General features: G+C 49.0%; 1 protein-coding gene across 1 annotated transcript in view; it reads right to left on the reverse strand.

The window, feature by feature from the left end:
• Positions 1-14,648, reverse strand: part of TRPM8 (transient receptor potential cation channel subfamily M member 8) — a 66,939-nt gene that overhangs the window by 4,954 nt on the left and 47,337 nt on the right. The window contains exons 21-24 of the mRNA XM_016158956.2: positions 10,056-10,246; positions 4,906-5,005; positions 3,762-3,795; positions 152-243 (exon numbers count right to left, since the gene is read on the reverse strand). Coding sequence (XP_016014442.2) covers positions 193-243; positions 3,762-3,795; positions 4,906-5,005; positions 10,056-10,246 — 376 coding nt within the window. The 3' untranslated portion in view covers positions 152-192. The remainder of the gene's footprint in view (positions 1-151; positions 244-3,761; positions 3,796-4,905; positions 5,006-10,055; positions 10,247-14,648) is intronic.

The following is a 14,648-nucleotide window of genomic DNA, read 5'->3' on the forward strand; positions in this document are numbered from 1 at the left end:
GCTGTTTGAATTTTTCACATGGTGCACTATTTTCAAACCTGATAGTATGTGAAAGTGAAATAACTGAGAAAAAGATCGTAATTTTGAATTAGTCTTAGAATATATAAATTTACAGAGCAAAAAAAAAAAAAAAAGCATTACAATGGCTTACCTTGTTATAATTAGATTTTTCTCCATCAGAGTCCACGAGTTTTATTTGATTTTATTAGCGATCTCTTTCAGAAGACCCTTGAGATCATTAAGCTTGGAAAGGGAAAAAGATAGAACTGGTCTTAGGGTCAATTTTCCAACTCTGAATTTTAAATGATCGCTCTATAGCTGTTCCATTACACACACACGCACACACGCACACACGCACACACGCACACACTCACACGCACACAGTGAGTCTGGTGCATGGCTGGAATAGGGCAGAATGAGCGACATGACATTTCGGACTCTGTCCATAGCTCACGTTCTGAAATCGCATCACTAACAAACGATCATTAGCACCAGTTAGCATTACGTTCTCTCAAACGCAAACCACTAGAAACAACAGATTTTAAGAACGCAGAGAAATGATATGTATGAATTATAACGTTATATGTAACGAATACTAATGAAATTATAAGATGCCAATAAAGTCTTGCTTTGATACAAGCAAAATACTAATAAATCAAGTTTTCGCAAATAAAATGTCTCCCCTCACGAAAAACCAGTATAAATTATAAAAGGCATAATAAAATTATTTCTGAGACACGCATATTTCACAAGTTTACTTGTAATGCATGAAGCTCATTTTAAATTATACGCCATATTGATACACTTGATAAAAGCTGTAGACATAATGCCATTTCTATAAGTTGGTTTCTAACTTGCTATATCTCTAACTCAAGGAAAAACCTGTGTTTAACTTGGGCTTATTTCCAGTAACGACCTCATCATTTACATTTCTTTTTTTAGAGAACAAAAAGAAACCAGAAGGGCCGGTGGCCGCCTAAAGGAGGAAGGCATAGTCAGATCCCTCCTTACAGACTTAAGGTCAATCGTCAACGACTTTGTTTTCTGGTACATTATCTATTCACAGGAGGGGCTCTCGGGAGCCTCTGTTGATGTAGGGTGCTTGTTGACGCACCTGTTTAGGGCATACACTCACTCCAGGAGCTTGCTCAAGAAACAAGTGACCATCCCTAAAGTCCCCTGTGGATGGGAAGGAGACTTCTCTGCTGCTCAGAAGATGAGGCGCACAGGACGGAGGAGGGGTAAACAGGAGAGACGGGGCAGGGCATCGGGCGAGAAGCGGGAGGTAGCGGAATCCCACGGGCAACGGACGGTCTTCGCTCTGCGCTGTGAAGTTCAGTCTCCCGTGGGACCCACCCAATTTCTCCCCAACCCTGCAAAATGCAGGGTGTAGGTGGGCTTCTGGTGGGAGCCAGGAAGCGGCTGAGCTCGGCGGCCAGGGGGACACCGAGGGGGCCGGCAAGCACGTCTCTGAGGTCCCCGGAGACCCCTGGCTCGCACATGTGTGCGGACAGCCTTCCATTACTTCATCGTGCGTGACTCCCTCAGCCCACACCCCCGCCACCCCCGCCACCCCCACTGTTCAGGCCCCTGTCCCTCCTTCGGTGGCTCCTGCCTCCTCGCTCTTGGAGGCCAGCCAGTAGGTGAGCAGGGGGACTGTCTCGAGACCTCCATGCTGCGACAAACCCAAGCCACCCTCAGACCCTCGCCGTTTGGAGGTCGGCTTGTCCGATGACCCCTGACCCGGGCCTGGCAGGGGTCTCAGTGGCAGGCGTGGCTTGAGGAAGCTTCGGCCCGACTCCTAAGCCGACTTTCCAAAAATGCCCTCCCAAACCGGCGAGGCGAACCCGCACGTAAAACAAAGAAATGAATGAAAAGAGCCCGTTTTCTCTACAAACACGACGCCCAGGCAATCCGGAATGTGTGTGGCTACCGCTTAGAGAATCGTGACCGCTCCCTAATCCGACACAGCTCAGCCTGAAAACGCTCCGGTCCCAAACCACTTAACGAAGCGTCCATTCGTGAGATCGAGGGGCCGTGTCTGCTTTGATGGCACTGAGCCCAGCGCCCGGCACGTGGAAGGTGCTCAGTACATATTATGTGCTTTGTGGCTTAGGTATAGATGCAGCGGACAATACATTTAAACAAAAATGTACAATGCAGAACAATGAATAGATCATAAGGTTTTATGTGCATTATAGATTGCACATTCTAATCTTAGAATACGGTCCCTTAGAGCGCCTTTCATATCTATAAATTTCCTCTGATCTTTAAAAATGTCCAGCACTTTCCTTTTTCCTCTTCACGTCACGGCCATGATATACGTCCTAACATGACCACGTGTGTACAGTACTCAACTCTAACGAAATAGGCATCTCTCTGGTGACTCTATTAAAAATCGGTACGCATGTGGCATCGGAATGAGAGTGGCCACAAGAAGACATACTCGTGCGTGACAGCGTGTCTCCAAAGGTGACTGCCACCTGTCCCCTTCTCCCTGTACACATGCGCCACTCTCACATCAAAAGGTAGGTTACAAGCCCAAGCCACAGGGATCAGAGGGGTCACAAGGAGGCACACCGAGGAGCGAGACCCTGGCCTCGCCACCAGCTGAATCCAGCCCGGAAAGGCCCGCTGAGCAAACGTAAAGCAGAACTGCCCAGCCGGGCCCAAATTCCTGGCCCGCAGAAGCAAGAGCAAATAAAACGGCTGTGTGAAGCCACCGAAGTGCGGGGTCGTTTGTTACGCGGCAATAGCTAACTGTGGCGAGAACATTCGACTGTCGGCACAGAACGGACCATCATCCCGAGGAGCTGATACCAATATACACAGCCGACAGTTCCAGGGGAGGCGGGGGGGGGGGGGGCGACTCGGGAGGAAGAGACTAACTGGGGGGCCAGGAAGGCACCGGGCACGGACCCACCGTCCTGCACGAGCCCAGAGCTCAGGAGCTGGGACCTGATGGTCCATACCACAAATTAATCACCAAGAGACTGTGACCCTGGTGCGTGCTCGTGCGGGAGGTCTGCTGGGGCGCCTTCCGCCAGTGCCCAGCAAAACCCTCTGCGGGTGAGGTGCTGGGTGCTGGAGGCAGGATTGTCTGGCTGCCAAACAGCGAGGCCCTGGGAGGCGACGTGAATGTCACCACCCTCGATGGCATCTCCAGGGTACCACGATAAAGTGCCAGGTACCAGCTCCTCGTCAGAGCCTAACGTGGTCCCATGTTAGCGAGCCGACTGCCACCTCGGCCGAGCCTAACCACGGCTTCTGGCTCTCCCCCTCGGGGCGGGTGCGGACACCCTCTCCCCACGCCCGGCGCGGCCCCACGAGCGTGTGCATTCGCGACACCCTTCACATCCAATGGGCGACAAATTCGAGCCACACCGAAGGCCGGCAGGAAGGCTCCCAGGCTCCCGAGCCACTCTCCAGGCCTCTGTGGTTCTCCCCGGGGTGGCCGGCGTCTTCCGCCTGACTCTACAGAGAGGCAGTCCTGGGTCAGACAGACAAGGCATCGGAGGCCGTGGAAGTGGGACTTCAGGACCACGCCACGTGGGCTGGAGCGACCGAGCCACGGGCCCGCCCTGCGCCCGGCCCGTCAGCGGCGAGCATAGAGCGCCAAATGCGAACAGTCACACCTGTTTTCCTTTCTAAATAATGAACTTCTTGTCTTTTTGGACCATAGCCACTGACCTCTAACTGGAAGCACAATGATAATAGAGATAATAAAAATAATACTTCTTAAACTATCGCCAGAACCGTACCTTTGTATCCAGCTGTCTAAACCGGTGCCTCATTCTTCAAGGAAATTTTTTTTTAAAAAAGGGAAAGAACAAAAGAGAGAGAAAGAGAAATTGAGAAAGGGCTGTTAGGCTCCACTTTACAGTCTTTTAAAGAACAAAATACAGTTCGTTTTCATTTTTCACTAAATCGATGTCAGTTGCATTTATGTTTTTTGTTTGTTTGTTTGTTTGTTTGTTTACTTTCTTCCTAATACCCAAGCGAAGCAGAATTCTGTTCTCAGCCCTGTTAGAAGTGCAGCGAATAAGTCTGCCTGTGCCGATGGGGTGGTGAGAGATGACCCATCAGGTTCGTCCCTCATTTCTGAAACCCAAGCCTCAGAGTCTAGGAACGCAGGAGGCTTAGGGCACCTGCTTCGGCACCCAAAGAAAAAGCACAGTGTCCCATGCCACACCCCCCCCCAACCCCCAGGAGCCGTGCGGGACCTGACGGAAAGATCTGTTGTGCTTACATTTACTGTTTTCGTCAGAGCGCGATTTCGACATGCGTTTGGGGCGCTCAGTGTCTGTGACATCTGACCTTTGACCGTGCCCACCCCCACACACAGTACAGGGGCACACCCCCGAGGCCCCGCATAGCACGTTACTGGCGGACCTCCTATGGATGTATCTAGAGCTATGGGATGTTCATGACGACTCCATGTGACACTCAAGACTTCTCCGGGGCAGTTGGTGACGGGCCAACCACGGAGCTTTTCCATCCCCCGACCTCGCTGCTTCATGGCAGAGGTCCGTGTGTGGCACCACAAGGTGCTGCCCACTGCCTGTGACCTGTGTGGTCTTCCCAGAATCTACCTCTATGGCTGTGGCAGAGGGACCTCGCTCTTGTCACCTGGTTCCCAGGCCCTGCCCTGCAGGCTCCAAAGACGCCTTTCTTTCCCAGGGCCCTGGAGGCCCATCGGGATGGCAGGGTGGTGGCTTTGACCCTTCCTGAAAGGCTGACATGCATGTATGCGTTTGCCACCTTCGATCGCCCGGGCAATATCTTTTTGGTGCTATTACTCTCATGTAACCTCCTGACAGAGCTGGCTCGGATAAGCCGCCCACGCTCTGCGGGCACACGGACCCCGGGGGTGCCCCAAGGAGCAGAAACGAACGGCCGGCATACTCCTCCGAGGTGTCGCTGGCTTTCGTGTTGATCTTGACGAGGTAATTTTCTTTCATGACACCCTCCCACGCCAGAGTCTCGGTGTCTTCGTTTTTCGAACCTTGAATAAAGACAAAGAAAAACATTCAGATTTGTTTCCTTTGCCCCTTACCCCCGAATCAACACCCGTTGGGCATTTTGTGCTTCCGGAAGCAGGAGAATCAGATTCGTCCTGCACAAGCTGATCTGCCTGACGTCACCTGCTAGTGACAGCAGCCGAGCAATGGGACGTTAGTGACCCTCTCAGTAACGGCGAGGAACCGAGCAGTCTGCATGGGACAGGATGCAATCTTGATTCCGAGCAGAGCTCGACCCAAAGCCTGCCTCTGGGTTTTGTGACTGAGCGTCATCGTTATTTCACTGATGAATGTGGTTCCCACATTTCCCATGCGCCCCTCCTCTATTTTGATGACATAAAAATGCGAAACTGATCCCTGTGCTGAATAATTACTGACGGATTTGACTAGCCTCGACCTAAAATGGGGGCAGGAAGTTTGGGGAAGAGGCAAGGAAGCCCCGACGACAGCGCGGCCCGTCCCCCCGAGGGCTGGGCGCAGACCCCCACGGACATGCCTATATCCAGTCTCTTCCCCCTGCCTGCGCCAGGGCGTGCTGCCCGACGAGCCCACAGCACGTTCCAGCAAGACCCTCCGCTCAGTTTCCTCCAGCACCTTGACTTCCAGATGCAACAAAACAAAAGAACAGAACGAAATGTCGCCTGGCCTCAGGCACCGGAGCGATGGACGGCCATCCTCCGTTCTGGACGCAGGTGTCCACTTGGAGTAAATGCATCTAGTTTGTGCTTTTAAACTTGTTCATCGACACGTTGAGCGTTTAGGGGGAGTTATATAATCTCCCTGGATTTAAGAAGAGTCACCTGGGAGTCAAAGACGGAGCCACTAAGCACGTGGCGGGATTGAAGAAAATTGTAGGCACAGCAAATTCAGAATTCTTTTTTTTTCTCTTCCTTCTTCTTTGATTATTTTTTTTTTTTCGGATTTTTTTAAATGGTGGTTACTCACTTTAGAAACTATTTCCTAACTGAAAGTCTTTTGTATTTTCCCTAGCAACGTAATTTCCGATGCATCACCCTCAAACTAAAGCAGGTGGAAGCCCAATAGGAGTACATAAAACACCAGCGAGGAAAGGCCGAGGTCTCCTGTACACAGGTGGCCGAAGATCGAGAATGACAAGTGACCATGGAAGAACTGCCCAGCTTCTCGGCAGTCAAGGAAATGCTGGTGGAAATGATGGCGGGCCGTTTTCACCACCAATCCAGAAAATCGGTAGGTCTGTAACAACGACCACGCCCCGTGTTGGTAAAGATTTGGACAAGCAAATTTTCCCTATCCTGGGAAATCTAAATTGCTACAGTCCCAGGGGGCGGGGGAAGAGCGGTGGGGACAGACAATAGCAAAAGACTTACACGTAGAGATTTCTCTTCTAGAAACAACTCAGAGGGAAAAAAAATCACCGATGTGCTCAAAAAGGAATGCATAAAATTGTTTATCACAGTCTTATATCATAACAAAAGAGTCAAAACGATGTCTTACCAACATGGGATCGGTTCAGTTAATTAAGGTCCAGCGACACAACGGACTATTCCAGTTAAAAACTGTCACGCGGATTTACATTTATGGATGTGGGAAATGGCCATGATGCATTATTCGTTAAAGAGACAAATTAGATTACGAATGTATATGCACAGAGCAGTCAAATTACTACACACCCAGACGAGAACAGCAGAGTGAACACTAACGTGCCAATAACATTTCTCTCCGGGTGCTGGGTGACATGTGCCTTGCTCTTTCTTCTTTGTGTTTTTCTACATTTTTCAAATGTTCTATTAATGAAAATCGAGTATTTTTTCAATCATGAAAATACTAAATTTTATAAAAATATAATACTTTTTTTTTTGGTATTAATTGAAGGTGTCACCAAAAAAAGTACCAAAAATGAAAGTTTGGATTCTACCTTTTCTGAAAGTTGTTTGAAAAATCTTGCATTTTCCTCCAAAGCAGAACAATTTTGAGCTTAAATCCCATGGCTTCTCCATCAGCAGAGGCAGACGAGAGGTAAATTTAGGAAATGAATTACCACGAGAGGCCGTGGCAAGCCCAAGAGCGTTGCGGCGTTTGGATTCAGAGGTCTCCGAGGAGACCGGCCACCTCCGAGTGTCCAGTGAGGACACTGGGCTCTCAGTGCCCTCCCTCGTCATCACCGCCGATCGGGTGGACAAGGGCCCTGTCCCTCTGTGGTCCCCCACGCCCCCTACTTCTTGGCTCCTTCCTGAGAATAAGGACTGTTTGTGGAGAAAGGAAGTCGAGGGTGCACACTGTGCCCCCACTTGTCCTAAGACCGTCGGCCTGCCAGGGTCCCCTCTGACCTGTTTTCTTCCTCTAGCTGAAGCTCCTGTCCATTTGCTGCCCAAATTGAGGGCTCTGTTGCCATTTTTATGTTCATATCGTGCTTAATCATTCAGTAAGTTTTGGGAAAATGGGATGCATTCCGTCCCGCCTTCTTGACTCCAGCTAAGTCCAGAGGACTGAGTTGTTCTCACTTACACGCTGAGTTTCCTGGCTCTGTTGACCCTGGACTGAGCTCAGGGCATCTTTAGAGAGGGGACTTTCATCTCACATAGCCTCCACATACACCCCCTGACTAGATCCACTTAGGGTTGAGGAATTCACTACCTCACACGACTACTCATAGTTTTCCTAGACGTCACTAATTGTTAGACATTGTTTTTAATTTATACTGAGTCCAAACCTTCCTCACTGCACTGTTTATCCATCGTTTGTTTTTTCTTCTTTGGAACCATGCAAGAAAAAAAATATAAAACTTATTTCCAGAAGCTCTAGCTGACAATTCATCTCCTCAACTGACTCTGCACTTGACTCCAAATCTGAAGGCATAGATTGTCCCCTGAGCCTTCCCCTATGCCCTGGAGACACTTATCCAAGACACACATGGCTTCCAGACAACCAAAGATCGTTCTGAGATACATCATCACATGCCTCTGACCTTTGGGCGTGGTCTTTGAGGATAATCAAATTCTAGGTCTCGACTTCTAATTCCATCTCTGACATAAAGACATTTCATCCTTTTAGTTAGAAATTACTCACTTTGTCTTCAAAGGCAAAATGATGGGGGGAAAGGCAGCAGCTTCCTGAAATTGTCAAAACACTTTTCTTCATCAAGAAGGGCAATTACAACGTGTGATAGCTAATGACATCTCATAAAGTGACACTTAATGTCTTGAAATTATGCTGTTAGAAGAGCAGGCTATAGGATCCCTTAGACCGTGACACGGGCTTGCATTCCGAGAGCCAGACTTTAGGGGACCGAAGCTCCAGGGACACCGCAGCAGTGCTTTGGGACCGACCTGAGGGTCGTACCCATCAGTAACTTGCCTCCGTTTCTATGCGAAGAACATCGCAAAAAAAAAAAATTGATGGTGCTTGGCAAGTTAAACTGTTCTTAATTGCCACCAATCACCATATTTAGGTTAGTGGAACTTGTATTTTTTACTTTCCGAATCATCAAAATATTTGGGTGGCACGAAGTGACAGCGATGAGCCACCCAACGCGCAACGTGACTCCACCGACGGAAGTCGGGGGCCGCCTCCAGGTCCCACGGAGGCCAGGCCAGAGCACAAGGCACACGCACTCGCCCAGCGGCCCCTGAGCAACACGGCACCTGTGGCCAAGGCCCAGACGGGGCGGAAAACCTCGCACTCGCCCCGGCCGAAACCGACATGGAGCCGAGAACGACCTAACCGTGTCCTTTAATTATTTGCACCAGACTCTGCCTTAGATCGCCCCCTTCCCAACTGCCCTCGATATCCATTTTTCCATTTAACAGAGACTTTTTTTTTTTTTTTTACCATTAGTGTCCCAGTGGGGGGGGGGCACACTTCGAGACGCTGCCCTGCTCCCCACTCTCTAGGTTGACTGTGAGGAGCTAGAACCTGGCTGGAGGACACAGCACGGGGCCCTTTGTCAGCAGCGCTGCAGCCCTGGGTCCCTGGGTCCCCATGTCCCCCTCGTTTGACCTCCATAACGTCCTCCTCTCCCTGGGCGCGCCTCACTCCGAGGCCCTCCTCCAGCATCTGCCCCTATCCCTATCACCTCTGGGGTCTCAGCTTAAATAGCCCCTTCTTCCAGGAAGTCTTCCCTGATTTACTCTAGTCTGGGGTTGAAAGTGTCCATGGTGCGGCCATCATGGAGCCTTGCCCGTTTTTTAAAATTAGCGCTTCCCACACGTCTCAATTACGGTCAAGGGCACGGATAACCTCTACTTTTCCAGCATGGCACGAGGCCCCCAAGCTGCCTCGTGGTAGGTGCTTGCCACGGATGTGTTGCATTAATGCACCCCAGCCCCTCTGCGCTCCCCAGACGCAGAATGCTCAGTACTAAGACGGGGCGGTTCTGGGCAAACCAGGCCACGTCGGCCACCCAGGCCCTCGGGTACTTTTGTCCTCATGAGTCCCTCCCCGGATTAAAAAAAAAATAATTACTAAAATTATCTAATGGCTGGGTCGGTATAAAGACACATACCTACCAATGTATTTTCTGTGGACTAAAAGTTCATTCTTTTTCTTCTGATTTTTAAAAGACTTCCGTGGACCCTGAAGCACACAGGCTCTGGAGCTGGGCCTGATGGAGAAGTTGGCCCAGAAGCTGCACCCTCCCCACCGCACCCCAGTAACTGTGAACTTTCTAATTCCCTAAGGGCGAGCAGAAAAGTCGTGAGCCCTGCTGGAGTCAAGGGGGATATTTCCCAGGGAGTAAATTTCGCAGCAGCAACGGGCAGCAAAAACAAAGTATCATAAATCAAGCCCATTCCACATCCTATTTACTGTATCATCGTGTCTGTCCAAAAGTTATTTCCCCCACAGAGGGCTCTCCCGGCTGCGGGGCGGGGCGAGGTGCTCTCAACCCGCTCTGGACTCTGTCTCTCGAGTCAGTCACTGGCTGGCCGGCTGCCTGAGCTTTACGGACAGACAGGTGAGGGCGCTGCTGCTGCGGCGTGGACCCCGCACGCCCCCCCTCCCCCCGGGGACTAGTCAGAGCCCGCGACCCCGGGCCCCGCAGGGTTTGCCACTCACAGCAGGCGGACGGCTCCGCGCGCGCCCCCTCGCAGCAGCACCTGAAGCACTTCTTCACCACCATGTAGAAGTAGGCGAAGACCACAAACGGGAATGGGATGTTGAGGCGGCTGCAGTACTCCTGCACCAGGAAGTACCTCTGGAACTTCCACACCTGGTCGTTGTTCTCCTGGACCGTGCCCACGGTGTAGCTGGCGGGAGGGGAGACAGGGTCAAGCCGCGGCTTCCGCGCGCCTGTCGCTCGACCGCCAGGCGCAGCGATGCTGGCTCAAAGCCACCACTGCACCGCGATGGTTCCGGTCCAGGCAGGAGGGAAGTGCCCTTGCCGCTGCCAGGGCCACGGCTCGGCACCAGGTGCTCCCCAATTCAGTCGGCGCCAGAGTCGTGCCTGGCTTTGGTTTTGTTGTGTGTGTGTGTTTTTGTTTTTGATCACGCACACAAAAAATGTCCAATGAACTTAAAAATTATTTTTATTTCAAGACCTTCCGAGGACTCTCTTTTTCCATTCGTCTATTATTATGTTAGATGCTCCCGTAGTAATATTTTGCCCTCACGCTGTGAGAGTTTAACTGTAAACGATTAGGGAAAGTGATTTGTTATCATCCATCAATGGCCTTAAAAATGTTCATCCCTCTCCCGTTAACAATTGCATCAAAAAATACAAATAAATTAATTAAATACCTAGGAATAAATTCAACCAAGGAGATAAAAGACCTGTACTTGAAAAATTATAACACGCTGAAGAGAGAAACCGAAGAAGATAGAAATAAATGGAAGCACATTCCGTGCTCGTGGCTAGGAAGAATTAAGAGCATTGAAACGTCCATACCGCCCAACGCAATCTGTAGATTCAATGCAATCCCTATCCAAAAGCCAATGGAATTTCTCAGAACTAGAACAAATAATCCTAAAATTTATGTGAAACTACAATAGACCCCAAATAGCCACAGCAATCGTGAGAAAGAAAAAACAAAGCTGGAAGTATCAATGGTACTTGACATCAAAATATACTACAAGGATATAGTCATCAAAACAGCATGGTACTAGCATTTAAAAAAGAGACACATAGATCAATGGAACAGAGAGCCGAGAAATAAACCCACGCTTATGTAGTCAATTAATCTGTGACAAAAGGGACGAGAATGTGGACTTGGGTAAAGACAGTCTCTTCGATAAACGGTGTTGGGAAAGCTGGGCAGACACACGCAGAAAAATGAAATCAGACCGCCTTCTCGTGCCACCCATAAGAACAAACTCAAAACAGATTAAAGATTTAAATGTAAGCCCCCAAGCCACAAAACTCCTAGAAGGAAACGCAGGCGGTACATTCTTTGACAGTACTCTCTGTAATATCTTTTTGGACATATCTCCCTGGGCAAGGCAAACAGAAGAGAAACAACAACAACAACAACAACAACAAATGGGACTACATCAATCTAAAAGGTTTTTACACAGTAAAGGAAACTATCGACAAAACAGACAGGAAGATATTCACCAATGATACATCCAATAAGGGGTTACTACCCGAAATACATGAGGAACTCACATAACGGAACTCCAAAAGAAATCAACAACCCAGGTAAAAAATGGGCAGAGGAACTGAATAGACATTTTCCCAAAGAGGATGTACAGATGTACGGATGGCCAATAGGCATATGAAAAGATGCTCAGCATCGCTAATAATCAGAGAATGAGATATCACCTCCACCTGTCAAGGTGGTTCTCATCAATTAATTGACAAACGACAAGTATGGAAGTTCCTCAAAAAAATAAACAAATAAAATTCCACTTCTGGGTTTTTATCTGAAAAATATCTAAAACATTAATTCTAAAAGATATATGCATCCCTATGTTCTTGCAGCATTATTTACAATATTCAAGATATGGAAGCAAACTAACGCCCATCAATATACAACTGGGTAAGGAAGAGGTGGTACATATATACAATGGAATATTACTCGGCCACAAAAAAAGAATGAAATCTTACCATTTGTGGTGGCATGGAAAAGTATTAGAAAGTATTATGCTAAGTGAAATAAGTCAGACAGAGAAAGACAAATACCGTATGATTTCACCTGTATGTAAAATCTGAAAAGCAAAATAGACAAACAAAATAGAAACAGACTCATAGACACCGAGATCACAGTGATAGTTGGCTAGATTCGGGGTGGGCAGGGCAAAAACGGGGAAGGGATTAAGAAGGACGAATGAGTCCTTCGAAATAGTCATGGGGATGTGAAGTACCACACATCAGGGAATACAGTTAATAATATTGTAATAACTATGTATGGTGACAGGTGGGTACTAGATTTATTAGGGTGGTCACTTCGTAAGTTACATAGATGCCAAACCACCATGCTGTGCGCCTGAAACTAATATAATATGGAATGCCAACTATAATTTAAAAATGAAAGACATAATTTTTGAAATGTTCGTCTTTCTGACTCGGTGGCTTTCCTTCTGGAAATTTCGCCTGAGACGGAGGAGACACCGAGGACGGACCGGACGTTGAGGGGATGTGCACGCACGGCCGTTTGCCGCAGCGCTCCGAGTCGTAGCTGCCCCGAGTCTCCACCCCAGCAGAATGGGCCAAACCCCTAGGACGCTGGACGCCAAAAGATGTGTCACACGTGACGGTTCGTCGACACGACTGCGTTATGCAGCCCTTAAAAGCTATGTCTGCAGCCGAGTTTCACACTTTGGGAAAACGCCGATCACATACGTTACGTGAAAACAGTGAGGCTCAGACTAGTAACTTACAACGTAATCTCACTGCGTACAGCGCCATTAATGGTGGTCATCTCCGGCATCCCGTCATGGGCGCTCTTTATTCTCTTTTACGTGTGCTTTCCGAGCACTGGGCAATGAACGTGAATTACTTACATAATTAGGAAAAAAATAATAAAATCTATTTATCATGAAAATGTCTGATTATACCACTGATTTATCAGTCATGAGTTAACCCAAGAATGTTAAGATAGATAACACTTATAAGCCAGACACTGTTCTAAGCTGCCTACTTTTATCAATTGGTTTAATCTGCGAACAGTTCTGTAGGATGTAAGTCCTGTTATCACCTACGATTAACAGATCGGGAAACTGAGGCACAGCAAATCATCTGAGTGACAAGGTCCCTTCGGGCCCTGCATTGCTGCCCAAGCCTCTGTGTGCTTTCCCTTACACGATGCCACCTCACGAAGCGGACCATGAAATGTTTCGAGCTGCCCTCTATCTCGGAAAAAAAAAAAAAAAAAAAAAAGGGTTTGAGCTGTGCTGTATTTCAAAAGTATTTGATGGGAATACTTAGTAAAACATACCTACGAAGCATCTCACTGTTTGTGAAGGTCAACAATCCACGCTACTTTAATTGCTAATATCCAATCACCCCTCCTAGAGCCAAAGCGGCAGCCACGAACCCTTTGAAATCTCGCCAAGCAAATCCTGAGTGGAGATGCATTGAATTCGCTAAATTCTGGTAACACTTCAGAGTCCAAACCTGAAAGAGGTGACGAGGCGGAGAGGCTGGAGACCTCACTCCTGCCCCTTGACGCATGACAATCTAAAACGTAAACATCTCGAGCTCAGAGAAGGTCACACGCACAAGCGGATCACTAACCTACGGCGCTCACGGGTGTGACTTTTTGCTCGCAAGCTGGGCTTCGCTTATCTTGGCGTTCACTGATGGGTCGGACGCCTCCGAGGTCTACGCTGGGTCCTGGGGTCCGTGCGGGGCAGCTTTTGCGGCAAGAGCCTCTTCCACGGGGCGTGGTCTTCAAAGGGGTGGGAACGAATGTTTACTGGACATCTACACGTGAGCGCTTATACTGGGCATGCAAAACGCTCCTTGACTGAGCCCCGTGTCAGCTCTCAGCGGTCCGTTTTTTAAGTGAACAACAGACGGGGCGGTGAGGTGTGAGCGTGCAGCAAGCCGAACCCAGCAGCTCTCCGGCCTGTCTTCCTAACGTAGGTCGGGTTGCTTTGAGGCTGACGTGATCCATCGTTACCCGTCCTCGGAAGTCCCTGGCTAGTCCCACGTCTGTGAAGGGCGCTGTGGGCGTCTGCCACTGCCATCGGGGAGGACGACGGACACACCCAGATTACGGCCATCCAGGCAAGAACTTGCCAGAAACACGGTTTACTACTTTGTGCCAGAAGGAGTGTCACCATTCAAATGACTGTCCCTAGGAGCATCTTAAAGTCTTTCCTATCTAGTTAAAAATAGATTATACTGACAGTCCCTTCCACACCCAAAATTCAAACACGCACACACAAATTGCATCCATTTTAATGCAGTAAATGTTGTCCGGTGGGGCTTTATTCAAAATGAATTAATAACTCCTCCCGAAGAGAAGGACACTTAGGGTGCCCGGAGCAGGAAGTCGTCCCCACCTCCCTCGGGAGCAGCTGAGAAGGGTCCAAGAAGGAAGAGATTTGCATCCCGACTGCCCCTTGGAGGCGGCGAGAACATCCCAGGTCTTCTGGACCCTCTAGAACAGTGACTGGCCAACTGCCGCCTTCTCCAAGCCCCAACCTGATTTGTGGGGACCATAAGCTGAAATGGTTTTTAAAGACAGAAAGGTGGGGATGGGGTGC

Source organism: Rousettus aegyptiacus, unplaced genomic scaffold, assembly GCF_014176215.1.
Source record: "Rousettus aegyptiacus isolate mRouAeg1 unplaced genomic scaffold, mRouAeg1.p scaffold_m13_p_2, whole genome shotgun sequence".
In the NCBI taxonomy this organism is placed as follows: Eukaryota; Metazoa; Chordata; class Mammalia; order Chiroptera; family Pteropodidae; genus Rousettus; species Rousettus aegyptiacus.